This window comes from Dromaius novaehollandiae, chromosome 15, assembly GCF_036370855.1.
Source record: "Dromaius novaehollandiae isolate bDroNov1 chromosome 15, bDroNov1.hap1, whole genome shotgun sequence".
NCBI lineage: Eukaryota > Metazoa > Chordata > Aves > Casuariiformes > Dromaiidae > Dromaius > Dromaius novaehollandiae.
In genome coordinates this window covers 19,936,480-19,964,383 of record NC_088112.1, presented here as the reverse complement: position 1 = coordinate 19,964,383, position 27,904 = coordinate 19,936,480, and the positions used below count along the sequence as shown (strand labels likewise).

The 27,904-nt window shown below is 37.6% G+C and overlaps 1 protein-coding gene across 1 annotated transcript; it reads left to right on the top strand.

Annotated features, from left to right (window-relative positions):
• The first annotated feature begins 1,269 nt into the window (after nt 1-1,269).
• On the top strand, nt 1,270-27,569 carry DDX46 (DEAD-box helicase 46). The gene is made up of 23 exons (XM_064521118.1): nt 1,270-1,413; nt 4,254-4,442; nt 4,724-4,864; nt 6,736-6,853; nt 7,738-7,903; nt 8,202-8,353; nt 8,687-8,800; nt 10,498-10,663; nt 11,112-11,232; nt 11,577-11,752; nt 12,210-12,331; nt 13,427-13,505; nt 15,345-15,427; nt 16,178-16,342; nt 17,300-17,462; nt 18,388-18,581; nt 19,164-19,301; nt 19,966-20,115; nt 20,776-20,973; nt 21,604-21,822; nt 23,923-24,067; nt 24,715-24,788; nt 25,589-27,569. Exons 1-23 carry the CDS (start codon nt 1,397-1,399, stop codon nt 25,634-25,636), a joined length of 3,138 nt encoding a protein of 1,045 aa, XP_064377188.1. The 5' UTR covers nt 1,270-1,396; the 3' UTR covers nt 25,637-27,569.
• The last annotated feature ends 335 nt before the right edge of the window (nt 27,570-27,904 follow it).

Here is a 27,904-nt window from a genome sequence, read left to right as displayed (position 1 = left end):
GATAGCCAGCCTTTCATGCTGACAATCTCTGAAAATTTCTGTTGACACTCAGCTTGATATTATCTTCGACTTGTATTTTTTGTTTGGAATTGGGACTTTCAGGTAATCTTTTTTTAAGTGTAGAGAAACACCCAGTCATGTTGATATTTGCATAAATTTTAGGGAGCAAAACTGTTTCATTATGTGTATTTAAAAAAAATGGCTCTGCTTTCTGCTTAATCTTTTCTGTTAAAGCTGCCTGCTGTAATTTTAGCACTACATTTCTGACTCCAAAGTTAGATATGTGTTTGTGGTGTGAAAAGAAAAAGCTTGTGTTTTGGATTTGACACTTTCAGTTTTTACTAGTTATTTTATATTGAATACCTCATTACAGGAGTCCAGGGCTGGACTGTAAAAGATTCTGACTGAGGTCTATTAGCACAGGTATTAAAAGGTTCTGGCTAAATATCAGACAAGAGTTTCAGCAGGTTCAAAAGTTTCAAAAAGCTTGAAATACATTAAGTCATGAGTTTGCTCAAAAATTACTCTTTTTCTGACCTTACACTTATATGCCTAAATGTAGGACAAAAACATTTCAGAAATACCAGGTCCTAGCATCTGCAGAAAGCCCTGAATTTCTAATCCTGATCACAAATATTTTACGTATTTAATTAAATATTTAAATATCCCAATCAGCTAATTAATAAGAAAACAGTTGACCCACCTGTTTTGGTTTTTTTTTTTTTTGTATTCTCACACAACCCCTTTTACAATTCTTTTGCATAAAAAATGATTAAGCGGGTTATTTTCTGAAGTGGTCAAAGAAGTGTTGCTATGAGACCGAATCCGGAGCTTTTCAGCCCGAAAGCGCCTGGGTTTGCGTAACGACCTCTCCCGGAGGGGCTGGAATGAGCGTAGAGCCCATAGGGGCTCCACCAAGTCACCCTTCATCTTCGATCGAGAAATGAATCTCCTTTATTCCGTTTTACCTTATCTTTGTTCATGTATATAATTCTATTTAATGTTTATTGATAAAGTGGTTGTTTTTTATTAAAAGGATATTTGTTACCCCCTTCTTCTGCGGTTTCCCTCCGTCTGTCAGCCCCCCCTTCTCCCTCAGGGCCGCCTCGGGCTCGGAAGGCGGCTCTGACCGCGGCAACGAGAGGTTGGGGCCTGCGGGGGGGCCGGGCCGCGCCGCGCCGGGACGGGGGAGACCGGTGGGGGGGGCGGCGGCGGTCAGGGCCCCCCCGCGCCCCGGGTGGGTGCGTGGCGCCCTCCGGCCGCCAGGGAGCGCCGCGGCGGGCAGGAAGGGGGGGCGGCCGCTTCCCGCCGCGGCGCCTCTCGTCGTCCGGGGCGCTGGGGGCGCGGAATGGCCGCCGCCGTCTAGCGTTGGGCTCGCGCCGCCGCCGCCGCCGCCATGGGCCGCGAGTCCAGGTGAGGGAGCGGAGGCGCCGCCGCGGGGCCCGGCCCGGCGCCGCGGGGCCTGGGGCAGCGGCCGGGGCGCGCGCGGGGAACAAAGGGCCGCGGCTGGGCGCGTCGTGGCGGGGCAGGCCGGGCGCCCCGCTCCGGGCCGCGCCGGGGGGAGGCCCGGGGTCGGTGGCGGGGGGAGGCCAGGGCCCTGAGGCGCTGCCCGCACCGCGCTCGCCACGCCGTCAGCTCGGCCTCGGTTCCGGCGGGCCGCGGCGCGGTCTGTGCCCGGCGGCGAGCGGGGGCGGGAGGAGAAGCACCGGCGCTTCGGGTCGGGGAGGCTGCGGTGACTGCGTGGCGCTGAGCCCCTTCGGCCGCCTCGGGGTTGCTTTAAAATAGTCCCAACAGCAAACTGAACCCGCTGCGCTTTATCCCCGATTAGCCTTTTTTTTTTTTCCTCCCCATATTTTAAGTTCGGGCAGGGTCACGTACCCTTTGTCCTCTCCCAGCTCGGAGGAAGATCTCACTAGGTGTTTTAACCGCCTCAGCAGCAGCGCGGTCGGGGGCTGTGTGTTTGGGATCACACCTAGGCTGCCCAGCGGCTCAGAGTGCTCCATAGCTGATATTAAGCCTGCCAGGTTTTAACGCCTCTCAATAGTTTGCAAGTCCTGTTACAACATATGTTAGTTCATGACTACTAGTTTAGTTTAATCCTGGTTAATTAGTTTAAATTAATTTTAGGGAATTTGTCCCCATAAAACTGCAATGCAATAACAGGACATATCTTCTGTCCCTACATGCTGTTGTCCCTATGCTGTGAAGACATCCTAGGTTTAGATTTATCCTGGCAGAGGCCAATGATTTGAAATTTCAGGTGCCATCTGGGGTTCAAACTGGTGGTTCACTGGAGAGCTGTGTACCTAAAGAAGAGCTGTGTGCTGAGGGCCTTGTCCTTTTCCCCTCTTGTGTCAGTTTGTCTGATAAAAGCCCTGTGGAAGTTGTCTCTCGGGTCACAGCACCTCCTCGCTGCGAAAAGGGCACCCTGTGCTTCGGGCAGTGCCCGAACACAGCTCACATGGATGTAGCTGAATCAGTTTCGGGCCAGTTAGCTCAGCAGTTGTGAGCTGCTAAGCGTGTGCCACGCGACGCTGGGACCGGACGCGTTATCTCCTGGGAGCCGAGCTCCAAGCTGCTGGCGCTCCAGCCCGCAGGGCTCCCTTGCTTATCACCGTTCAACTCCTCTGATAATGCTGCCAGCTTCAGTCGGGCTCTGAGGCCATGCGGAGCAGAAAGGTTTGCAGAAAGCGCATGCAGAAACATATTTGTCAAACCAGGCCACAGGTCTCCGAGGAGTAATTCTTCTGCAAGCAGGTCTTGCAGGTCCCGCTGCTCCCAGGCCCCGATGCTTTCAAATGCACCGTCCCCTGACTTGTACAAGTTTTTCTGTTTGTGGGTTTGGACAGTGAACTGGACCAAACAACTGGCTGAAAATAATCTGAAAAAGTAGGGTTTAACTTGTATTAATTCTCTAGTTTATTGCCCGAAAAAAAGTTTTACAAGTGAAACTGAAGAGATGGTAAGAGGGTGAGAATGAGTGGTGGGTGGAGAAAGGTGGGGTGGGCTGCGTGTGCTGGAGTTGCTGCTGAAGGAGATGGTCATCAGAGTAGGGCTTTCGAGACCTGAAATGAGATACCACCCAGTGGAAACAAATATACCAGTCACCTGGGGGGGTATGGAGCACATCATACAGCGTTTTAGTGGCAGAGATGGGGAAGAAAGCGGAGATACCTGACACTGATGGATGTCCTGCACATTCAGCTATACTGCTGAGAGGTGGTATATTGATGTGCTCGTGCTGTGATTGCAAATGGGCATGATACCTAAATATACCAACATACTGAAATAACCTATTATTTTTAGTGCCGATACGGTTGTAATATAATCCTGTGCGGTAATGAGGAAAGGGGAAGAAAGAAGTCAAGGGCTTGAGGTCTTCCTTTCTTTGCTTCTTCCTGCTCCCCACGCGCTGCTGCCAGGCTGGTAGGGTGAAAGGGTCTGTGGTCTTGGATTATGAGAGGATGAGGGAGGGAATTTTTCTGGCGTTATGACTGAAAACCAGGAGCTGGAGGAAGAGGAGATGGTCCCAGTGCAGGTCCCTGCACTGTAACTCAAAGAGTTTTGAGGAGAAATCCTAGCCCTTCCCCCTCCCACAGTTTGACTGGGCCAAGAGCGCGTTAGTGAGGGGAGAAAAAGAGATGTCCATTTCCATCACAACCGCTTGAAGCCTTGCTGACTTCTCAAGGCTCACGTTGGGATGTTTGATGACATTATGGAGTGTCTCATGGTGTCGGTATCATAAAGACATTGACCATTGCTGCGTCACGTATGCTCGTGGTTGTATGTTCCTTTAATTGCAGTTTGACCACTTTTCCCTTGAACAGAGATAAAACTTATGGCTTACCTGGATAAAAAATTATATAAAATGTGGCAAAAATTAGTTTTACCTGTTCAACAAATTTTATGAGATAGCTTCAAACAGTTTTAGGCTTTTCGTACATGTGACAGCAATCAGTGGACTTCTAAAAGGGCAATTTTTTTTCTTGATGTTCCAGTCTTCTCTTAGTGTGGTCATATCGGAACTAAAAAAACAAAAAAAATATGACCAAGTAATCCATCCAATTTTGGCATCATTAGGAATGCATGTGTATTAGTTTTGCAAGAGTATTAAAAATGTTTAGAAATTGAATAAATCCAAGAAATGAAGATAAGTGATTTTTTTGCTATCCATGTAAATGTGACAAATATATCTTTTGACTGCAGGTTTTTCTCATGTTCACATTCATCTTTTTTGTGAATTTAAAATACAGGCATTATCGGAAGCGCTCTGCCTCACGTGGACGCTCTGGTAGCCGTTCTAGAAGTCGTTCTCCATCTGACAAAAGAGGAAAACGTGGAGAAGACAGGCGCTCTAGAAGCAGAGATCGAGACCGTAGGCGTGAGAGGTCACGCAGCAGGGACAAGAGAAGGTCTCGATCGCGTGACAGGAAGCGTCAAAGGTAGGAGTTGTGAAGTCCAGTCAAAATAGATAAAAATGCCAGGCATCTGCATATGGATGTTTCTTCTGTATAATTAGTTGTTTTGGTGTTGTTTATGATAGATTTTACTCTGCTTAGCGTGTTTTCACTTATTAGATGGAGTCTAGGTGCTGGTGTAGGAGTTTGTAATCTCATAGTGTCCTTGAGCAGTGTTGGATTCCTTTCACAACCTGTTCCTTCAGATCAGGCTGAAATTATGTTATGATCACATGCTAAACAAATACCACTTTGCTCTGTGGTAGACGTTCAAGAAGTAGAGAAAGGGAGCGGAGCAGGGAGAGAAGAAGATCCCGGAGCCGAGAGAGAAGACGCTCTAGAAGCAGAAGTAGAGGTAGACGGTCTCGATCCTCTAGTCCAAGCAAGAACAAGAAAACAGAAAACAGGTATTTGTGTTCACTAATTACAATAAATATCATGGTAACAAAATACTATTGGTAGTCAGAAGGGAATCATCAGACAAAGCCATGTGAAGCTTTGGTTTGCGGAACAAAGAGAATATTCAGCAAGCACACTGTTATGGTCTTTTTCCATTGATTAATGTGCCTTCGTGGATCAAATATGTACATATTCCTTACTTGAAGGATTGTAAATGCTAATTTATGCATGTATTAATTGGTCCTCCTGCAGTTTGTTGCGAGAACGTCTCTGTAAAAGGAAAGGATCGAAGCCTTGGTTTACAATTAAAGTTGTGGCACCTAAAAAAGCAGTTACCTTCAGAGTTGAGACCGAACCTCATTCTGAAAGTCTTGTAGTGCTTCACTGTTGTCTCTCGTTCCAGTATCAATAAGTAATGTTTTGTGCCCAGCATGTATTTGCAAATTGATAAAATACAGGAGCTCTCTAGCACGGGTGAATGAGTATGATCATTCACCTTACTTACAGGAAAAGGACTGTTTACTTAAAAAAGATTGTAGAATACAAATGTTTTCTAGTACTTGTGTATCTTATTAACTTTATGGTCATCACCTTGTATGCCTGACAGTGATTCTCTTAAAGCTTTGTATCTCTGTTTTTATTATAATTTAGATGGTTTTATGAGCATAAGAAATTATGAAGTGCTATAAATTATTGGAGAATAGTAATCTGAGTTTTATTTACCAAATTTGCTTTAGTGCAGTGTTCTCACTGACGCATTGTATCTTTAGTCTCTCTCAGATAAAGCACTTTTTTCTTTGAAAAGCTACAGGGCTTTTAAAAAGACTTGCTAGGGTGGCATCAGCATGTTTATAAATGACAAATAAACTGTTTAGTAAATAGAGTTAGCAAAAAAGGTGAAACTTGAACTCTTTTAGATGTTGAGTTCAGAAATGTGTTAAAACTCACTAGAGGTCGTGTTCTTTTGAATACATTTCATGGAATTTCCAGATACAGTTGCAAACAGCGTACAGTCACGTTATACAGTAAAATGAATGAAAGGTGCATAAGTTGTAACAGAAGTATGTATAAAGAATAAGCAGGTTGACGACAATCCAGAAATTGTATTTGGGGAAGTTGGAATGACATAAAAAGTCTTTTTGGAATAAGCATGTGGTTTGTATTAAAACAGCCCAGTGGAGTATGAAAAAAGCTTAATAAGATTTAATTGGCTAAAGTGAATTTTACATTTATTATCATGACTTAACACGTTTGGTTTGGATACATCTATTTCTTCTTTTTTTAGCTAGAAGTCTGTAAAGATGATAAAATCTATGATATATGGTTTTTTTATTAATGCAAGTCTGCACGTTACATTTGAGTTATATAGGTAGCTTTTTTTCAGGAAGATGTGATTTTGTGTCTTTCAGACAGTACTGGATTCTCAGGGGGATGTTCAAACTTCCAGGGCGAGGTGCTAGATCACTTCAGCTTTCTCTAGAAATACAGCAGACAGGAATTTTTTAGTGTCTCTTTTCTACTTTTCTAACTGCTATCTTCAAGGATGTTTAAAATAAACTGTAGAACCACTAGAGTGTCACTTGTAAGTGTTCTGGAAATGAAGTCTGCAACTTCTCCTGTAAAGAAATGAGAAGAACAGAACTGAAGCATGTGCATCAGTGGGTTGTAATAGATTTTACATTTCTGGCAGTTATAGGAAATACTTCCACGGAATCAAAAGGTTCTCTGGGAGGCAAAGTGTGCGTTGTAAAATAGTAAAAAACGTAATCCTGTTCATGGTGTTAATAGCATTGTTTCTATCCAGCACATATGTATCCTGCCGAGAAAAGCTGGAACACTCTAAGTCTGGCATACATAAATCTTTGATCTTACCTTTCAGATCAAGATCTAAAGAAAAAACTGAAGGTGTGGAAGTTTCTAAAGAAAAGAAAAAAGAGAAAGATGACAAAGAAGAAGAGAAGGATAAAGATGCTACCGCAAGTACCGTGGCCACTGAGGTAATGATCTTACCATTTTTTTACGAACCAATAGATTGTTGTATTAACAAAAGAAAGTCCCTTCTTAGCTCTGGACAAAATCTCCACTGAATTAAAGAGTTGGTTACTGTACCCTCTTCAGTAACACAGACTCCTGTCATGGTGTATGCTTCTAGTTCTTGGCATGAGGAGTGTTGTTCTCAGCTCAAGATTTCAAATTGTTTAGACTGCAAACCATAGGCAGGTGTGAAGGATATCTCATTTTTCACATTCTAGGTGTTGATAGGGGAGCTGAAAATCTTTTGGTCACTGGAACTTGGCAGGAATCAAAGAACAAAATGAAAGAGAAGCTCAGTTTGCTTAGTTTCATATCATGAAAAGATGTGTCTAGGTGAAAAATTCCCTCATTAGCAATTTTAGCTAATTCTTCTAAAACCAGCACTTTCACCTTCTTTTTTTAACAGTGGCTGCACTGTTAGCAAGGGCTCCCCATACTAAATCAATCACTGTTTGTTGCATTCAAATGACTGTTGGATATAGAGAGTAACATAATAATTATTTAGTTTTTTATGGATCAAAGGCAAAGGTAAATTGAAACTCACTGTTGTAGAATATTTTTCCTAGTAAGTAAAGGAAAGTGTAATTCATTAAGGAATCGTTATTCGAAAAATTGTATACCGGTTGTTACCTTGAAGAATAACACGGAAAACTAAATTTTTTATTTGAAAGTGTTATGGTGGATGTCAGTATTTTTCATTTACTTCTGTTGTTACAAGTTTGTGGATGTCCAGTATTCTACTGCATGCTGAAACAAAGCTTACGTTGATCTGAAGAAACGTTTTGTCTGAAAGAGCATAGACTAAAACCAAGAGCCAATAACTTTCACTTTTGTTTTTCTATTATAGAACTTTGATCAGAACAAATTAGAAGAAGAAATGAGAAAACGAAAAGAAAGAGTGGAGAAGTGGAGGGAAGAACAACGCAAGAAGGCTATGGAAAACATAGGAGAACTGAAAAAGGAAATTGAAGAGATGAAACAGGGGAAAAAATGGAGTTTAGAAGATGATGATGGTATTTAATTTTTATATATATAGCAGTTAAACTACCTTTGTTCCTAATATTTTTTATCATGCTAGATTTTAAATTTTTTCAGAATGTAGGCTATAAAGTAACAAAGCCTAAATCTGGTCATGGCTTCAAATAGTTTTAAGATACAGTTGAGATTAACAAAGTGGAGGGATTTGGATGAGAAAAATGTAGTAATAAAACTGGACAGTTAAATACATGGGCACAGTTATAATTTAATACACATGTGAACACTTTGCTCTTTCCCTTTCTGTTTTATTCTCATCTTTCTTGCTCATATTAGATGATGAAGAGGAAACTGCAGAAGGAGAAAAAGAAGACGAGGAGGTTGAAGATGAAGAATTAGATCCTTTGGATGCTTATATGGAAGAAGTTAAAGAAGAGGTCAAGAAGTTCAATATGAGAAGTGTGAAAGGTGGAGGTGGGAGTGAAAAGGTAAAATTGCTTGTTAAGATATACCATCTTTTTCATTTAAAAATAGTTTTGCTTTTTTAGTATGAAAAAATGACTTTGAAAAAAACATTAAGGGGGAAAAAATATGCAGAAAAAGCAAGAAATAAGTTAGATGTACTTAATGCCCACTTCCTCTAACTTTAGTTTCCTGGTGTTTTTATCGAACTCTCAGCATTATCCTAATAAAATTTCATCAAAAGAAGTGAAAAAAAATAGTATAGTGCATTTGGAAGTACATGTATTCTGTATGTTTTATACAGTATGTCTTTTGTTTTATATGATAACGTGATAATTTTTCTCAACTGTTTTTGTAAGAAATCTGGACCAACTGTTACCAAAGTAGTAACTGTGGTGACAACCAAAAAGGCAGCTGCAGAATCAGAAAAGAAGAAAGGGGAGCTCATGGAGAATGACCAGGATGCAATGGAGGTAATGGAAGTGTCTTGTATTGCTACTGTGCAAAGGCAATATGTGTCTTATAAAAGAGGCATGAGAATGAGGATAGTCCTGGAACTATCCATCTACTAAAAGATAAGCATTTGCTTGCTTAATTTGCAGAATATGGTCAAAAGATTATTGATCTTACGCAGTTACTTGTTACTTGTACTATTTTTTTTCAGAAATCACCATCGCAGCTTTATTGCACAGAGACAGTGTTATACAGATGAGAACTGAATGAGTGCGTCAGGTTGTTTAGCTTTGTAATTGTTCTTAATCTGACTGGGATTGTGTATGTCACATTTAGTGCGTGTACAATTCACATGTGGTTACTGAAATTTGGCAGGCAGTCCCGGTGACCCCATGTGTGAATGACCCGCTAGCATAGAGTGATTATGTATGCAGCTGTTCAGTCTGCATGTTTAATTGCATGTATTTAATCTTAAAAAAAAATGGGGTGGGGGGGGTTGCGTGTTACATTTCTGTTGAATTTGTGTGTGTATATATTTATATAAATACATTAATTTCTGAAACACCTATAACTTGTGGATCTCAAAACACTTCATAAATCAGAATGAGACATGTCTTTTGGCACTGGCGAGAGGTAGATGTTCTCATTTTACCGTTTAGGAAACAATAGAAAGGAGTTTCATTCTGCCTAAGGCTGCAGAACATTATGCCAAGTCACGTGCTCTAATAGACAGAAGGCACCCTAAACCCAATTTATAAGTATTCTCTGTCACACTGGCTGTAAATAACAGATGTGCTTTAGTAGGATTAGATGGTACAAGTGGGTAAGTGCAAGCTGTCCTCTCTGGATCTGGGTTCAGTGAATGGGTAAATCTTGTAAAATAGAGTATCTCCCTCTCGTCTGTACAGTGTACAATCATTCACATGTTTGGCAAGGGCAGATTAGCATGAGTATTGAATTTTAACGTAGAGCAGTGCTCTGGGATTTTCATAGAGCCGTCTCGCTCTATGTGACTGGACCTGAACTTACCTGAATTACTCCTCTGTGTCCAAACTGCCAGTATGAAATGCTTTCAGGAGAACAGGAATGTTGAGTGCTTATTGTGGTTGTGCTATAGTGTATGGTGTTGCAGGCCTGAATGATTGTTAATAATGTATGTTATACACAGCAGTCTGGGAGGGCTTAGAGAGACATCCTTGGCTGAGCTGTAGGCTAGATACCGTGCTAGCACTGCAGCTGAACGAGGTCATGCTATACTCTGTGCAGCTGCATTGTTAGCAGTACCTGACTACTAACTAGTTTAAAGGCGGGTTGGGTGCATCTTTTGGAACTATGACTTCACTGGGACATGAATCACTCAGTGATATGCTGGCTGCCAAATATACTGGATTTTTTTTCTTACTGTTTTCTTCTTAATATTGCTATTAACATATGGCAGTGATTATTTCTGAATGACAAGGCTGGTCTAGTTGTTAGTATTTTTGAAGCCAGGAAAATGATACAGAACATGGTGAAAGTTAAGGTTTGTGAGGAAAATGAAAGAAATGGATAAAAGAATGATTGGGACTCTTGGACTGAGAGTAGGTTTTCAGTATGCATTCTAATGGGGGAAAGAAGGACTAAGTGTAGTTTCTGAATAAAGCTCTTCTGTAAATGAAAAAACAGTCTCTCAGAAAATTGTTCACAGTAACTAATACGCTAAATGTAATCTATACAGTATTCCTCAGAAGAGGAGGAAGTTGATCTTCAGACTGCCCTGACTGGCTATCAGACCAAGCAGAGAAAGCTGCTAGAACCAGTGGATCATGGAAAGATAGAATATGAGCCCTTCCGGAAAAACTTCTATGTTGAAGTACCAGAACTAGCTAAAATGACTCAAGAAGGTAATGACAAATACAACCAGAACATCTTTGGTACTTTAAAAGAAAACAGTGTCTGTCAGGTTTTAGTGTTCAAGGAAGCAGCCAATTCTCTCGGGATATAAAGATAATTTTTGAAGGAAGAAGAAAAAAAATCATTGTCTGTTCAAGACTTCAGAGTAACTTTGAAGAGAATTTGAAGGCAAGAGGGAATTCTCTTGGAGTAGCTTGGTATAAAAAACACTGAATCAACTAGATCATACTATTATTGATAAGTTTGCATGATTATACACGAGGCTTTAACTGAAAAATTTACCTAAGTCCTTTCTCATTTACATGTAACAAGCTAAAAGCTGTTTTTCTGGCACTGATAAAATTAGTATTTCATGTTCAGGGACAGATCAAAATATTTCAGTCAAGGTAATAGAGAAATTCCAAGTTCAACTGTATTGTAATGCAAACTCTATTTCAGAGGTGAATGTGTACAGACTGGAATTGGAGGGAATTACAGTCAAGGGAAAGGGCTGCCCCAAACCAATAAAAACTTGGGTACAATGCGGTATTTCCATGAAGATTCTCACCGCCCTCAAAAAGTAAGCAATTTATGAACTATATCATGCTTCATTTTTCTTCAGTGTGATACGTTTATGAGAGAACCTTTTTTCTTCATTGTTTAATTGAACATGCACCATCTTTGTAGATGTTACATGCATAGTCATCAGAACGGTTTTCACTCAGCATTGAACTATTGTTATGGAATATTCCTCCTGCCATTTGTAACATACGTTTTTGCTCATTTTTGAGCTGTATTTTTTGAATGGCGCTGATATTGATACGCAATTATGAATATGTAAGTTTTTCCAGCAGGACTTTGTGATTCATATCTGTCAAATCCTATTTTGTTCTTCTAATATCTTTTCCTTTTCCTTTCTTTAAGACATGGCTATGAAAAGCCCACTCCCATTCAAACGCAGGCTATTCCAGCAATTATGAATGGACGTGACTTGATTGGCATTGCTAAAACAGGAAGTGGAAAAACTATTGCATTTCTTTTGCCCATGTTTAGACACATTATGGATCAGAGGTCATTAGAAGAAGGAGAAGGTCCTATAGGTACAAAGCTTTTGTTTTCAGAATTGCTATTTAAATAAATAAAAAGTCGTGCATATGCTTTAGAAGGGTCATCAGTTCTTCTGATGGTGTTACGGAGGAATGTTTACTTAAGTTTACATTTACTTACATTTACATCCATTAGTTTGAGTAGCTTTTTTAAAAATTCAATTACTGAAATTTCTGTGATCCCAGGGTTTTAAGAGCACTTGTATATATCCATCCATATATCTGGAAGGGGGGCCTTACTCCTTGATTTTGAAACTTTGACCAGGTTTCCACCCCGTCTTTGTACTGTCTTAGCTCTCCTGAAATTATGTTTTTTTAAAAATACATGCAAGTAAATTGCATATGACTTAACAGAAGTGCTTTAAACTTTATTACAAGGGGTTAAATTTTATCATATAAGTAGCAGCATCTCTTACATTACAGTGGATGACAAAAATTCTTTGTTTTTCAGCGGTCATTATGACACCTACTCGAGAGCTGGCTTTGCAGATTACCAAGGAGTGTAAGAAATTCTCAAAGACGCTTGGGCTTCGAGTTGTCTGTGTGTATGGAGGAACAGGAATCAGTGAACAGGTACACAAAAGAAATAATTTGTTTGTGAAATATTTCTCGGCTGTTTTTATTTAATGTTACTTTTACAGTGAATATAGTTCCTTTCTCTTTCCCATAAATCCAGTCCTTGTTTGCAGCCTTCATTCTGGTTTTTCTCTGCGTGAATGGTAGTAATGCAAAAGCTTTAGCGTTTCCAGTTAATTTAGATCTTCTAAAGTAGAGAATCTCCCTCTAGCTTGTACAGTGTGCGATCATTTACATGTTTGGCAGTGGCATATCAGCACTGAATTTTAACATGGAACGGTGCTCTGGGATTTTGATAGAGCCATCTTGCTCAGTGACTGACACAGAATTACTCCCCTGTGTCCAAAACTGTCAGTATAAAATGTTTTCAGGAGGAGTGTTGAGTGCTTAATGGTGGTGCTATGGTGTATGGTGGTCTTGAAGATTCTCAAGTGTGGTCCTTAAAAGTTGGAGATTGTTTCTTCATATGCATGTGCTGAGCTTGGCAGTAATTAAGCCATTTATATGATGTGACAGTTTGAAAATAATTGAGATAAATTTTTACAAGAATTATAAAAAAAAACCCAAACAGTTCAGGTATTTTTATGGAGAGAGTGGGCAGAAACTTTTAACATTGTTTTGTTGCCTTATCGAATATTACTTGTTAGCCTAATTTGGAGATGAATTTTGGGAGATGTTTTCTTCCCTCCCATTAGTGGAAACTACAGAATTTCGAAGTTCTGTGACCGTGTGTGATGGAACATAGTTCATTAACAGGTGTGAATACATCAGTTGTCTCTGATGTAATATGTAGATTTTCATATAGGTCCTTAACTGTATAGAAGTCATATCCTCAATAAAAATCTGCTTCTAATGGTAGTGACTTTAGGTTGTCAGAGGTCACTCTTTTAGAAAGCAAAGTTTTCCACAGACTTAAAGAAATCAGTAAGGAGAATCTTTAAACAAGCAATTTACATTAGCAGAACAGCTGTATTAAAGTGACAAAAAATGTTGCAGGTTGTTTTATTCTTTATAAGGTCATACATCTTTTTTTAAAAAAAAAAAACACTTCTAATGGTTTGTTAAATTAAGTTTACTGTGTTTTAAAATCAGATAGCTGAACTCAAAAGAGGTGCTGAAATTATTGTTTGCACACCTGGACGTATGATTGACATGTTAGCAGCTAACAATGGTGAGTAGAAAACCTTTTCCTATGGAGATTTTTTTATATTTGTTGTGTAATTCTAACAAACAAATTCAAAAGATCATGTATTTTGATAAATGGTCTTATGGAATTTTCTTACATCTCTTCAGGCTGCACTATCTAACTATTGAGAATCTGTAGCACTAATAATAGCTTTAATCATTTATTGGTTTGATTTTGGTGGGGGGAGACAGGAATTCCTAAATTCTTGAAGAGTTTCTGAGAGTGTTTATATATTAAAATGTGCTGCTATAAATTTTTTTAACTTCAAGTCATTTAGACAAAGGCCAATCTACATAGCAGTTGCTTATTTTGACTGCTCATTGATCCTTCATTATCATTAGTGTAACTCAGCAGTTACCTGCTTTTACTCAGAGAGTCTGACTCTGCCTTTATCTGTTGATTAAAAAAAAAAAAGAAAAGAAAAGAAAAAAACAGCCCTCCCTAAATAACTATGCAAATGTGAAAGAACTGACCTTACATCGAATACTCAGGTTGATTAAACTGAGACACTGCAGCTTTAAGAGGTTTTGTCCTAGTGTAACCATTGCATGCTTATTAGATAAAGTTTTATTATTAAATTATTCCACATCAAAACCTCTACTAAACTGTTGACATTATTTAACTTCTGTGGAAAAAGTACCTTCAAGACATATAGAACTGGGCTTCCAAGACTTAAATCGTCAAAGGTAGGTACATTAATGCTGTTCCCAAGTAATTTTAGGAAGTTATTATTTGGGGATGAAAGTGTTAATATGTTAAATAGCTATATAGGTTTTAAGACATATTTAAGAAATATTTATTTTGTTACTTAACTGTGGATTCAGTATCTTAAAATAATGCAGCACTAAATCTCTGAAAAATAATTTGAGGACTCAGCTACAATTTGCTGAAGTTGAAAGTACCAAATTCTGCTGTAGTTTGATAAGGCACAAGTCTGAGTGATGGTTGTAGAAAATGTGAAAATTCTGATTCAATTCCGAGAGCACTCGATAGTGTCATTACACTTGAAATTGAAAGTGTTCATGTGTTGATATCTTTTCAGAATGTGATTCTTAAATCCTTGAGTTAAATGCTTCTCATGAATGGGAACCTCTTTTAGCTATTTGTTTGGGAAGGGTGTTAATTATCTTGTCCATGATCATTTCAAAATGTTAACAGATATACAACTTGCTTATTTTGTTTCCAGCTGTCCCAGAGTTTGGGGTGGTTCTTATTTTTAAACTTAGTAGCTATACTGGGTAGGTTTTAATCCGTATATATGCATTTTGAAAGGACTGCTTACTCTGTATTATGCATAGTATTAGCAGTTAACTAGAATTAGTGTGATTATCCTCAAATAGTTATTTCTAGCTCCAAGGAAGCATTACAGATTGTATGTATAAAAGGAATTTTTCTGAGGCTGCAACAGTTAGCACTGGACTTTGCCTTCCACACATGCGCTGTAATCTCTAATATGTTTTTTTCTAGGTGGCGCTGTCAGATAATGGCTGATGTGGCTCCTTGCTTCATCTCAGTCTTAGTTTTATGATGTGTTTTGGCGAGGGCTGTTTTCTGAATTTTACAGGTTCTTCTGGCCCTATGATGGTATGCAAGAGAAGAGTTTGACAAAATAAAGGGCCTTGTGCATACTTACACATTTCCCAGAATGTAGATGTGATTAAAATGAGAAATTAAAATTCACGTTCAGTGAATTTTTTTAAAATTAATTAATGTGTTTGTTAGAAGATAGTGAGAATATATAACATTTTAAAAAGATTACTCCTGAGGGAAACTAGATTTCCATTTGATTTTGTTTCCCATGTGTTTTTTCCTCTCCTTTCACAGGTCGGGTGACAAATCTCCGTAGAGTCACTTATGTTGTACTTGATGAAGCAGACAGAATGTTTGACATGGGCTTTGAGCCTCAGGTAATTAATGACATGAGTGGCATTGCTGCAAGATGTTATTTTTTCACTTAGAGGATTTAGCAGGAATCCATGCTATGTTTTTATTAGACGGCGAGTGCTTGTTCAATAAGATGTGCTATGTATGGATGACAGTTTAAACCAACTCTTTAATTTTTGTATTATCCTCACACGTTTTGGTCTTGATAGATTTTAATGTTGGTTAGAGCATATAGTTTTCCTCTAATGTACGTTTTTTCTTGCATGCTTGGTGTGGACACTTGTGGAATTTTTGACCATGCTGTAGCCCTAAATAAGCGCTTGATGTAGATGTCATGTAAGTAGTTGTAGCCTGCTTAAAAAGGCTTCGATGTCTCCTGGCAATGTCCTGCAGGAGAAAGGAACAAAGTGATAGAAATTTTGCTGACAAAGACAGTATTTGCTGGTGGCTTTGGACATCAGACTATTTTGTCCTACAAAACTAGGAATAGTCCCTTATTTTGTCTCCTGAGCTGTGGGGTTTCTGCTGCTTGTCTTAGAATTTCTCTTGGGCTTCTGTAGGGTTGCATGCTGCTACCCAGCCTCCTGTTGAGTCCTACAAGTTTTGCTTGTCTTCCAGTGACAGCACCAGGGTCCCAAGATGAAATCTGTAGAGAAATGTTTTGTGTTCCGTGTAATGCAGGTACCTCCTAGCTTTAGAGAAGACAGCTCTGTATGTGTATTGAGTTCAATTACAGCACTTTGGTATTAACTAGAAATGTTCTCTTAAACCAGGTCATGCGCATTGTAGACAACGTCAGGCCTGATCGTCAGACTGTCATGTTTTCTGCTACTTTTCCCAGAGCTATGGAGGCATTAGCTCGGAGAATCCTAAGTAAACCTATAGAAGTGCAGGTTGGAGGCAGAAGTGTCGTCTGTTCTGATGTGGAACAACATGTTGTGAGTATCACACACCTGCCTCGTTTATCTTCTGGTTTGCGGGCAAAAGAGTATTTCCAGCAATATTGAATATAAACTGATGTACCCAAGGCATTTTTATTTCTAGATGTTCGGTGACCTTACTGAATGTGAGCTCAAATTTCTTCTGTTTATTTCATTCTGAATCTTAGCAGTAGTTTGACACATTGACTTGGAAAATTAACATGTTCACATAAAAGAAGTCCCTTTATGTCAGTAAGATTTATTTTCCTTCTTGCATGAATTGGAGAGGTACAATTTTTCGTTGTAAGGAATGTTGTATAAAAAGATAGGATTTACTACGTTTTACCAATATTTTAAAAGGAAATGATACATATATTAGCTGAACTGCATGAAAATACTCACGCGACCAGAGATCTCAGAGTAAAATACAAGAGGGCTGGTTTGAACTAACTTAGAAAGCGACATTTCTGCCCCGCCATTCTATTTAACGTTAAACTGTTTTTGAACTAGCTATGGAAGTCAGTGGAAGTGATTGAAATGGGAAGGGTAATGGTAATAAATAGTGTTTACAAATACAGAAAATCCTTTGTTTATTGCCAGTACAGTTGTTTGGGTTTTTTGTCAGCTTTTAGATTGTTAGATTCAAGAGATAATGTAGTTGCTTCTTTTAATTTGCAAACATTGTAGTGTTGTGGTGATGTCTTATCATATATCAAATACTAGCAGAAGATATTTTCCTTTAAAAAAGATATATGATTGAAATGGGGATGAACTTTGTGCATTGAAATGTTTTTTTAATTTGTATCCTGTTGCTCTTCGACTGACAAAAGAGAACACAGGAAATGTTTTCAGAGCATGGTTATAGCATAAATCAACAGATAAAGTTACTTGAACTTATGTTTTATGCCACCTGATTGTGTCTAATGACTGAAGATACAGCTTCTATTCTAGTTTGCTTTTCCATTTTTTTTCCAGATTGTCATAGAAGAGGAGAAAAAGTTTTTGAAGTTACTTGAGCTACTTGGACACTATCAGGAGAAAGGATCAGTTATCATATTTGTAGATAAACAAGAACATGCTGATGGTCTGTTGAAAGATTTAATGAGAGCTGCTTATCCCTGCTTGTCTCTTCATGGAGGTAATGTGCAGTCTTATGGGCTCACATTAGCAACTTCAAACTAGAATACTGGTATTTGGTAGTTATAGAGAGAAGTATCTTTCTATATAGTACCTCTTTAGAATATTTCTTCCAAGCAGGTTTGGCTTTATAGTTGGGGAAGATATTTGTCTCTTAGTTTCAAATAAACGTGATAGTTTTCCTTAATTATTCTTTACTCTTACATGTGACATGTCATCAGATGCCAAATCCTGTCTCTGTGCAACAGCATTGTGAACTGAGAGTTAACACCTCTCTGGCAATATCGTTTACTAGACTACCTGCTATTGCAAAACCTGTTGGAGGAGTATTGTATGGGGAGTATTATGTGACCTTTTCTTTTTTTGAGATTCTACAATAATAGCAGTTGTTTTACTATTCTGAAGTAGAGATTTAAAATAAGTAGCAGAGTAGTAAGAGGAGATCTCTCCAGAATATTGTTCATCCCCGAGTATTTCTTTACATAGTGTTCTTGAAAATACAGTAACCAATAAGCACAAAATGACTGTTCATTTAGTGCAGCAATGAAAGAGGGAAAATAAGCCTATTAGTTTGAGATTTATCTTGCTTTTACAGAATAGGTAAGTTCTCCAAATGAGGTCTGAATTAAATATAGAATGTCAAATGGGTAATCCTATTAAAGAAATTTTTGAGAGTCTTGATATGCTACAACATCATTTTTTGTAACGGAAAGACTAAAAGTTTATTACTCTGGATTATGTATGTTGCTTGTAGAACTGTGAATTTATTGAAATTTTATAATTTGTTTAGGCTTTGGGTTATTTAAAGTGGGAGGTTGTTCTGGTCTGTGTACAGATTCTTTTGACTCAAAACCAGAAGAAAACTAATAAAAATGAATAAACAGCAGAGCTTGATATAATTAACCATTTTGTCTGGTTTCTTGTAGGTATTGATCAGTATGACAGGGACAGCATAATTAATGATTTCAAGAATGGAATTTGCAAACTTCTGGTGGCCACATCTGTAGCAGCAAGGGGCTTGGATGTAAAACAATTGATGCTGGTGGTCAATTACAGTTGTCCCAACCATTATGAGGATTATGTGCACAGAGCAGGCCGAACTGGACGAGCTGGCAATAAAGTATGTAAAATCAGTTGCCTGGTTTGTGTTTTGCTAAAAATTTTGCCTTGTTTATTGTTAATCGAGGTGTTCTCAAGGGGTAGCCACAGAGGACAGTATTTCATATGTTTTTGATGGAAAGAGGGTTTTCCTTTAAAATGTCTTTAAGGTTTTTAGAGAGCTCATGGGTAAAATACTGTCTGGATTTTAACACCAGGGAAGCTGCAGTTTACACATTCTTCTGACGTATGAATGTCTTTTTAAATTCCATTTTGTAGATGAAAGTTGTATTTTTCACTCTTGGAAATATGCCCTACTAAATTTGTAAGATTTTATTTTCCAAACTTATAACCATGACAAGATTGAAAGGAAAGACTTCTGTTTTTACCATCTGTGATTGATCACTTCCATATCAGTTTCCTGGGAAATCACATTATTTGTTCTACATTCCTGCTAAAATTAAAAAAAAAAATCATACATGAATATCATGGCTACATTTATTGACCAGAACAATAGCATCTGCGCAAGAGTGCTTCAATAAAGTTAGAAATTAAATGTCTTTATAGATTTTTCTTTACCTTTTTTTAAATTAATTTTGACTAGGGATATGCATATACATTCATTACTGAGGATCAAGCACGGTATGCTGGTGATATCATTAAGGCTTTGGAGTTGTCCGGGAATCCAATTCCTACCGATTTGGAGAAGCTCTGGGCTGACTTCAAAGACCAGCAGAAGGCTGTAAGTAATCCTTTCTTCTGTAGTGGGCTTTGCTCTGAGTTTAACGCGTGTGCGCGTGGGTCCAGTTGTACACTATACGTACATGAGTCATCTCACTGACTTCATGGGGAACACATATGTATGCTTAGCTAAGTGTTGTAAGTATTTTCAGGACTGGGATCTTGAATGTCATTTACAGGACTGTTACTGAGAATGTAAATACTGGCATCTGCTATGTGATGGGGAAATGCTTACGGTATAAGTGGTACTTTGGCTCTTATCAAAATTCACATAAAAGATAATAAAGCCCTTTCACAGAATTTGCGTATTATTTCTAGAGCCCTCACCATCAGAGGATCTTGCTTATGCTGAAAATGTTGACTTCAAAGTTTTTCACATATAAGAACAGATTTTTTTACAGTATTTGAGGAGCATTATAACTATACACTTATAGAAACAATACACCATTGGGATTTTGTATCTGCTGAACTAACATAACTTTTCCATTGCACTGCATTGTAAAATAGTTTTTTAAATTTGTAGAGCTTTCTAAATGCCCTAGAATTTGTTTTTCAAAATAAATAACTTCAAGCTAGTTAGTATGTTTCCATAGTTATTTTATGACTTTTGGAAGTGGGTTTTAAAACTTGTGTTTAAGTATAAAAATATACCTTTTTGTTTTTAGGAGGGAAAGATTATTAAAAAAAGCAGTGGATTCTCTGGCAAAGGTTTTAAATTTGATGAAACAGAACAGGCTTTGGCTAATGAAAGAAAGAAACTACAAAAAGCAGCTCTTGGCTTGCAAGATTCAGATGATGAAGATACAGCTGTTGATGTAAGCATCTGAAAATAGATCAAGTTTTCTAAGGATTTCCACTATAATCAGTTTTTTTCCCATTAAATTACATAACACTTTGCAGAATGCATGGATTTTTGTTATTGCATGTCCTACACTGCTAATTTAATTAGTTGAATTCTGTGAGTAGGTCCATACATTCTTTGATGTAAAAGATATATAGCTCTCCTGTGAAGATTTTGTCACTATGTTCCTGACTTGCTGGTATTTTATACTTAAAATGGTACACACAGTTATATAAATGTCACAAACATTTATCTTCGTAATGTTAATCTTGTATAGAGAATATGGAATGCTTGCCCTGAATTATGTTTTTTAGTTCTAGTGTTTTAAAGAAATGCATACTAGCCTCTTCTGTTTTTAAATCCTTACTAGATCCTTTTCTTAATGTCTGTTAGACTCCTTTTCGTGAACTGGAAAGCAAATCCCTTAGCTAAGTTGTTCAAACTTTTTCTTGATTATTTGATCATCTGCTCTTTTTGCTGAGCTGTAGTTCTGGGCAGGCTTCTACCATTTACTGTGGCAGATTTGTTTCTTTAAAAGCATGCAAACTAAATGCACCTTAGTGTTTTCTTTCTTTAGAATGATAAGATTATCTAATGGTAAATGCAGTGATCTAATTATTGTTGTTTTCTTTAGATTGATGAACAAATTGAAAGCATGTTCAATTCAAAGAAAAGAGTAAAAGACATGGCAGCACCAGGAACATCAAATGTTCCTACACCATCAGCTGGTAATGCAGAAAAACTGGAAATTGCTAAAAGATTGGCTTTGCGAATCAATGCTCAGAAGAATCTTGGAGCAGAGGCGCAAGTATTGGTCCCTTTCCACTTTAAGGTCAGACTCTTTACAGAGCAGTCTTCGTTTTCTTTTTTAATAAATGTCATATAGAATGTATTTAATGTTTTTTTCCTTGGCTGCCTTTTCATTTATCTCCTCCATGCAGTAATAATACATTATTTAGCTCGTCTGTGCTGAGCTAACTCAGTGATAGATTGTAGGATTTGTAATGATATGATAATATGATTTAATACAAAACTGGAAACTCATATCTGTAATGGTACAAGGGTTAATTGTGTAATTTTATCAGTAGTGAGTTGCATTTTGGCTACTTTAGCAGAGCTGCAGAACATCTTTCTCTGCTGAGGCATACAAGGCACAATCCATTTGGACTTAGGTTAATGTGGTCTGGAATGTCCAAAGATATTTTGACTTGAATATTCAAAAGTAAGCAAGTAAGATCTTACGAAAGATCTTAAGTAAGAACAGCAAGATCTTTTGTATGCAGGTGTGATGGAGGTATTGAGAGGAAGGAAAGAAGAGAAAGAGAGTTTTTGAAGGTGAATTTGTTATGTGGACATTTATAATGTGTTGAAAGCTTTAATGAAACCCATGTTCTGCAAAAGTTGGTTTATATAGGGCTTCTTTTGGCTACCTTGTTTTGAACATGTACCTGGTTTTTTACAGGATGTGATGCAACAGGCTACAAATGCTATCTTGAGAGGAGGCACGATTCAAGCTCCTACTGTATCTGCCAAGACCATTGCAGAGCAACTGGCCGAAAAAATCAATGCTAAGCTCAATTATGTACCCATAGAAAAGCAGGAGGAAGAGAAACAGGATGGAGGACAGAACGAATCTTTTAAGAGATATGAAGAAGAATTAGAGATCAATGACTTCCCACAGGCAAGTAACCATTTTACTGTAATCAAATTTGAATGGCCGTTATTTAACAAAGGCTCTCTTTATAGCTTAGACTATGATTATTCCAATAATTTTTTTTCTTATCATACCTAGTTGAAATTACTACATTTTATGTGATTACTTCTCAGCTTATAGACAGAGTATCATGAAAACAAGCAGTCCTTATTATGCAAAAATCTTTTCACCCTCAGCCATCGACTTCTCTCATACCCACATCTTCTGACTCTGTCTAGCAATTATTTTAAAGACTATGCTGCTGTGGCTCCTGTACAGCTCCTTGCTTTATGATTACCTGAGTATTTTTCCCATTCAGCATATTGCTGCTGAGGTCTGCCTCATCTGTTCTTCTGAGGATCTATGTTCCACAGTATTGAGCACAAACCTTCAAGGTTCTTCCTCGTTTGCCTTATTTTATCAAGCTGTTATGTTATCAGTTTGTTACCCTTCCCTCTCAGAAATCCTCTTAACTCTTTTCCTAAGCTATGTCTCATTCATAGAACATGGTCTATCTAGATTTATCATTTTGCCAAAGATTCTTTTACCTTTTAGCCCTTTGAAGATAAGCTTGCTGGCTACGAAACATTGTCAGCTCGTAATGGCTAGACAGGTGGTAACTGTTCTGTTATCTGCATACTTGCATCCACAAATAAACAATTTCTAGATCTTCAGATTGTTTGTAGAGCTACACTAGGAAAAAACACTTATCTCCTTTCACTGTTGTGCTTTCTGGCACTCTTTGTTCTTTAATATTTTGTAACAAGTTCTCTAAAACACTGAAGTATAAAAGGCAGTTTATCAGTGAGAATCATCATTGCTGATTATGACCCTGGAAAATCTCTGTAAGCCTTTTGGGAGAAGGACTCATCTTGTGTTGTATGTGCGTATAAGTACTTAGTGCAGAGCAGAGATGCCAGGGACTATTCTAGAATAAGTAAAATGATCACCTGAAGCTACCTAAAGCAAGACCAAAAGCAGATTGTGAGGCTATTTCTGATAGAAGTACTGCGCAACCATTCAATACTGTTACATGTGACGGAAGATATGCATAGTCTCACCCTCCTCATGGCATATTTTGCTGTGTTTATGGGTGCAGTGATTTCTGAGAGTGAGAGTAATGCTGGTATGGTACCTCTTGTAGAGAATAAATGTAACGGGCAAAGTTTTGATCCAGGGACGTGCATCTTGCCTTCTGAGGCTGTATTCCAAAGTTGGCTTCTGGAAAAGCTGTTGTTTAAGGTATGTTTGCTCAACGTCCCAGAGCTGAGAAACAGAACAGGGACTGGATGGTGATCATTCCTTCTGTCAGAAATAGCATTGCTTTCACACAAATGCAGTGTGAGCTACTCCAGTCTTGTTCTAAATTCTTTACCTTTGAATGCGAGAGCTCAGTGGGAGTTACAAAGGACAAAAAAATTGTCTCAGTCTAGAAATAACTTATAATAAACTAATAGGTATTTTGTAATAATTTCATTGTCTACATGAATGGGATACTTTTGTCATACTGAACTATTTTTGAGGATATTGTCGAGATTTGTGACAAATTTTACAGTGTTCTGTAACAAAGAAAGTTTATTTCTTAGACTTTATTCATGGAGAACATTTTTAAGATTTACCTGTTTTTGTCTTCAACCAATGAACTGTGTATAGCAGGATTTATTTTTGTTGAATACAGCTACTTGCACCCATTAACAGCATATATTTGCCTTTGAGGTCTATTCCTGTGCAAAGAATGCTAAATAAAATACTTGTAAGTGCTGCTTCAGAAAATCATAAGGAAAAAATTACAGCTTTTAAACTTCCAGTTCCAAGCAGAAGGAGAGTTCTTGCTTTGATAGTACTATATATCCACTCTCTTTTCTCCCCCTTCCATAACTTTATCTTCCTGACGCAAGTTCTTTTTAATATACTCGCTTTAAAATGCGGATTGAAATTTTAGTCATTTACTTTTAAGACAGAATGCCATAAGTGTTTTTTGCAGTGGGATATTGTTGTTGTTTGTCTAAAATGTCAACTACCCTTTCGATTGCCATTTTGTGTGATGCCTTTCTCCTCATTCATTCTTCCACATCCTTCACCTTGCAGACTGCCAGATGGAAAGTTACATCCAAAGAAGCTCTGCAGAGAATCAGTGAATATTCTGAAGCTGCTATTACAATCAGAGGAACTTATTTCCCTCCAGGCAAAGAACCCAAGGAAGGAGAACGAAAGATTTATTTGGCTATAGAGAGTAAGTATTCCTTATAAATGTTTCAGTTAAGGATTTAGTTCTAGTTTTGTAACTAGGCATAAAAACTTTCAAGTCATAATGCTTAGATGCTCGGTTATGGAGCCTTTGCAAATAATATAATCATTAAGGAAACACTCATTTATCTTCATGCACTTTGTCAAATGGAGTGCTGAGATGCTGCTCCTGAGAAGACTGACCAGCCACAGAGCAATAGCAAACTCGTAAGGAAACAGTTTGGGAGAGATTGTGATGTTAAAAAATATCAGAATAAGAACAAAGACGTTGTCTGTGCTGGTGTGAAATTAGGGAGAAAATGGAATTCTTTTTTTCTTTAGAAGTTAAGAGCCTAAGAGATTACATCAGCTACCTACAACAGCAATTTTGCGTATTTTGTGGTGGTTATGGTATTCTCTATTGCGGTTGTGAGTCTTTCTCAAAGAAACCTCTAATCTTAAGTATTTCTGTATAGTAAATTATGACTATCAGTTTTAAGTATCTTCCTTAAAACAGAATCCAACCTAGTGTTCATCAGCAAATAGCTGAGGATATTTGTGAAGTTTTACAGTGTTTCCAAAAAAAGCCAGTAATGTTTATTCCATAGGTTTCACATATAGAATGAGTCTAAGACTGTTATTTTGTGTCTTCAGGTGCCAATGAACTGGCTGTACAGAAAGCAAAGGCAGAAATCACACGACTTATAAAAGAGGAGCTTATCAGATTGGTGAGTAAAATCTCTAGAATGCGGAGGAATGTGTCTCAATTAATGCTTTATGAGACTGATTCCTGCAAATGTTTACACTTGAGCTGTGGCATAAAAATTTATTAATAGCAGGGTCTAGAAACCGTAGATCTAAAGAACAGTTTCATTGAACAGCCCCGAAAATACATTACTCTGTTCAGTTAGCTAGACATATGGCTATTATCCAACCAGCAGATGGAGATAAGACATTAACAGAGTTTTTTGACTGAAGACCCCTTAAAAGGGTCAGTTCATAGTTCATTTCCTAATATCATCTCTATCAGGCAGAGGGTGTGAAGTGGGGGAGGATTACTTTTCTCATTTGACTAATTCATATGTGTGAGAGAATTGTTTTGCCTTAACTTTACACCATAGCCAGCTCGTAATTAGCGGTATTCAACATACTCTGTTTTCAAAGAAGATACTGTCAGGAGAAACTGTATTTTGGATTCTCTGGTTAGAGAAACCTTGCCTTTCTCTGGAACAACCTTCAGTAATACTGTATTACACACTGTAATGTCTTGTTTTGTCTTTCTCTTCAAGTAGCCTTTCAACTCAGCAGTCAATTCACATGGTCTTGCTGAGCCTTCATCGATAGAGTTTTGCTTCTTTTTTCAAATTGTTGACTTCCCCATAAACATTTCTTCCAACTTCCAAAGGAAGGAGATTGCTAAAGAACTGCTTAATGATATGCAATGTGGATTTTTTGTCAGTGGGTTTTATTGCGATTCATTTACCTGTTTACAGTTTTAATTGTGATTACTTTTCTTCTTTATTTGCAGCAAAATTCATACCAACCAACCAACAAAGGAAGATACAAAGTTCTATAAGTATTTGGAGTAATCTGTCTGCCAGCGGCTGGTGTGTGAAACTTTGTGGCTTCTGTTGTTTTTGCTGTTTACACTGCTTATTGTAAATTAAGAATTTTTTTATTTTGTCTTGCGGACATTTTTTTAACACAAAATTGATACTTGCTGAGACATCTTAATTCTCTCCACTAAGGTTAGCAGTCTTAAAGCAGACCAGTTTTGGCAGAGCATGATTTAATTTAAAAGTGTAGTTTATATACCTTTCACCATGAAGAATATCAAATAAAACAGATTTTAATTTTCCTGACAGACTATACTGTTAAGTAAATTAAACAGTGTTGGGATTTGTGTTGGAAATTGTTAGAATGTACCTGCTTCATACTGTGGGGATGATTTACATCATAACACTTTATACTGGAATAACGATAAAACACCAAAATAAAGGCAGGATTTTCTTCTGATCCATAGCATCTCTCTGGCTGGTTCCACATACATTCATTCCCGGTCCAAGCACCTCATTAAGGTCAGAGAGTCCTGCAGTGATCAGAGTAGAGAATTTTATCCAAAAATACTTGAGATCTAGTTTTGAGATCTTTTCATCCCTCTCATTTCCCATTTTATCTTTATCATCCAGGTAATAGAATAAATCTTTGGATTTTTTGTAAAGTGAAATATTTTGTAGTATGAAAATACTTTTCTTTTTTTTCTAAACATCAGAATTTTAGGATTTGATTTTTTTCCTCATTCTCTGACATAAGATTGAAAGCCTGTTTAGTTTAAAAAGAAATACTCAGAAAAAAAGAGAAACCTCTTTTGTAATGAAATATGACTTTGTCAATTTTTATAGTGTTCTTATATATACATTTAATGTGATTTCCCCCAGGATTGTCTTTATTACTGTTAGGACATGGCTTTAGGTAAAATTGAGTAATAATATTTATGAGTCGGTTCCACAGATATTGACTATCATTGCAGTCAATAAGCTACCACGTTACTGGGACAGGCAAGACCGTTCCTTTTTTGAGGTTTCATCCCCATGAAACCATTGGTATTCGTGATAAACACTTCTTATTCTAGATATTTAACTTTCCTGTGTCTGTACTTATCTGGGGCCTAAGCAGTAGCAGTTTGAATCGTCTCATTCAAGCAGCTGCGAGACTTTCAAGATGATGACCTTCAAAAGGACTTTTGTAGAAAGCTTTTCTTACCTGACACATTGAGAAGAAATGTGTCATTTTAAAATAGCTGTGTATATACTGCTTTAACTCTCGTGAAGACAAATCATACGACCTGCATCATAGCTGTACAAATTCACAACTTCTATTTCTAAACTTCTGGTCATTTCTGTTTGCATACAACTGTCTTACTCTAATGTCAGCGTACCTTATTTTCAGTACAGGAAAGGAAAGTAATGATCATACCAACTTAACAGTTTACATTTAGAGTAAGAAAACCTCTTAATATAGTACTTGCCAATGTTAATACAAATAAAATAAGTCATTGAGCAGAATGAGAAGAAGCACACAATAACGTATCTTAAAATTCAAAAATATCTCAAATTAAAAATCTATGGTTCCCTTTAAATACATTAGGTTTCCTTCTATTAAAACTGGTTTTTGATGTGTTTCCTACAACTTGTTTGTTGAATTTTGGCAGTGTCCCCCAGAATAATGACAGATTTTGATGTATTTAGTGAGGAGCACTTTCAAGTTTGGACAGTCTGACATTTCTTCAGAAACCTTGTTTCAAAATGTTCATATATATATATTGGTAACTCCTTTAAGAAAAAAAAAAAAAGCATGATGGAGACATTTTTGTGATTTCCAGCTTTGCACTGTTGGATTTCAGAGATGAAACGATGTATAATCTTCAACTTCCTGGGGTTTTTAAATGCAATGTCAATATTCCTATGTTTTTTAAATTCCAACAAAAATAAAAATAATTTCAATGTGTATTTTTCAGAAACTGTCTTTCTGAATAACTCATCTGTTTTCTGTACTTCTTACATTGCTTCTGTATTTTTTTCCTATGACAGCTAACCTTGTACTTTTTGGAGTAGGGAAATGTGTACAATACCTATCCGAGTGCTTGTCATTTTCTACGAGAAATGCAGTCAGATGCTTGAGACTCAGTTAATAAGCAGCTGCTGCAAAGAAAGTCGCAGTGCAGGTGTTAAAACGTTAAAACAGGAGCCAAATACATATAAGCCAGAAGAGAAACTCTCTCAAATTAACAAATACACAAGGCAAAAAATAGTAGAAACATGATGAGAATAAAAGTTGGGAGAAG

Bases quoted from the DNA above. Each gene is read 5' to 3' on its own strand.
- DDX46 (XM_064521118.1), top strand. The intron at 17,463-18,387 runs GTAATGTGCAGT...GGTTTCTTGTAG, and splicing joins CTGCTTGTCTCTTCATGGAG to GTATTGATCAGTATGACAGG. The intron at 24,068-24,714 runs GTAAGTATTCCT...TTGTGTCTTCAG, and splicing joins GATTTATTTGGCTATAGAGA to GTGCCAATGAACTGGCTGTA.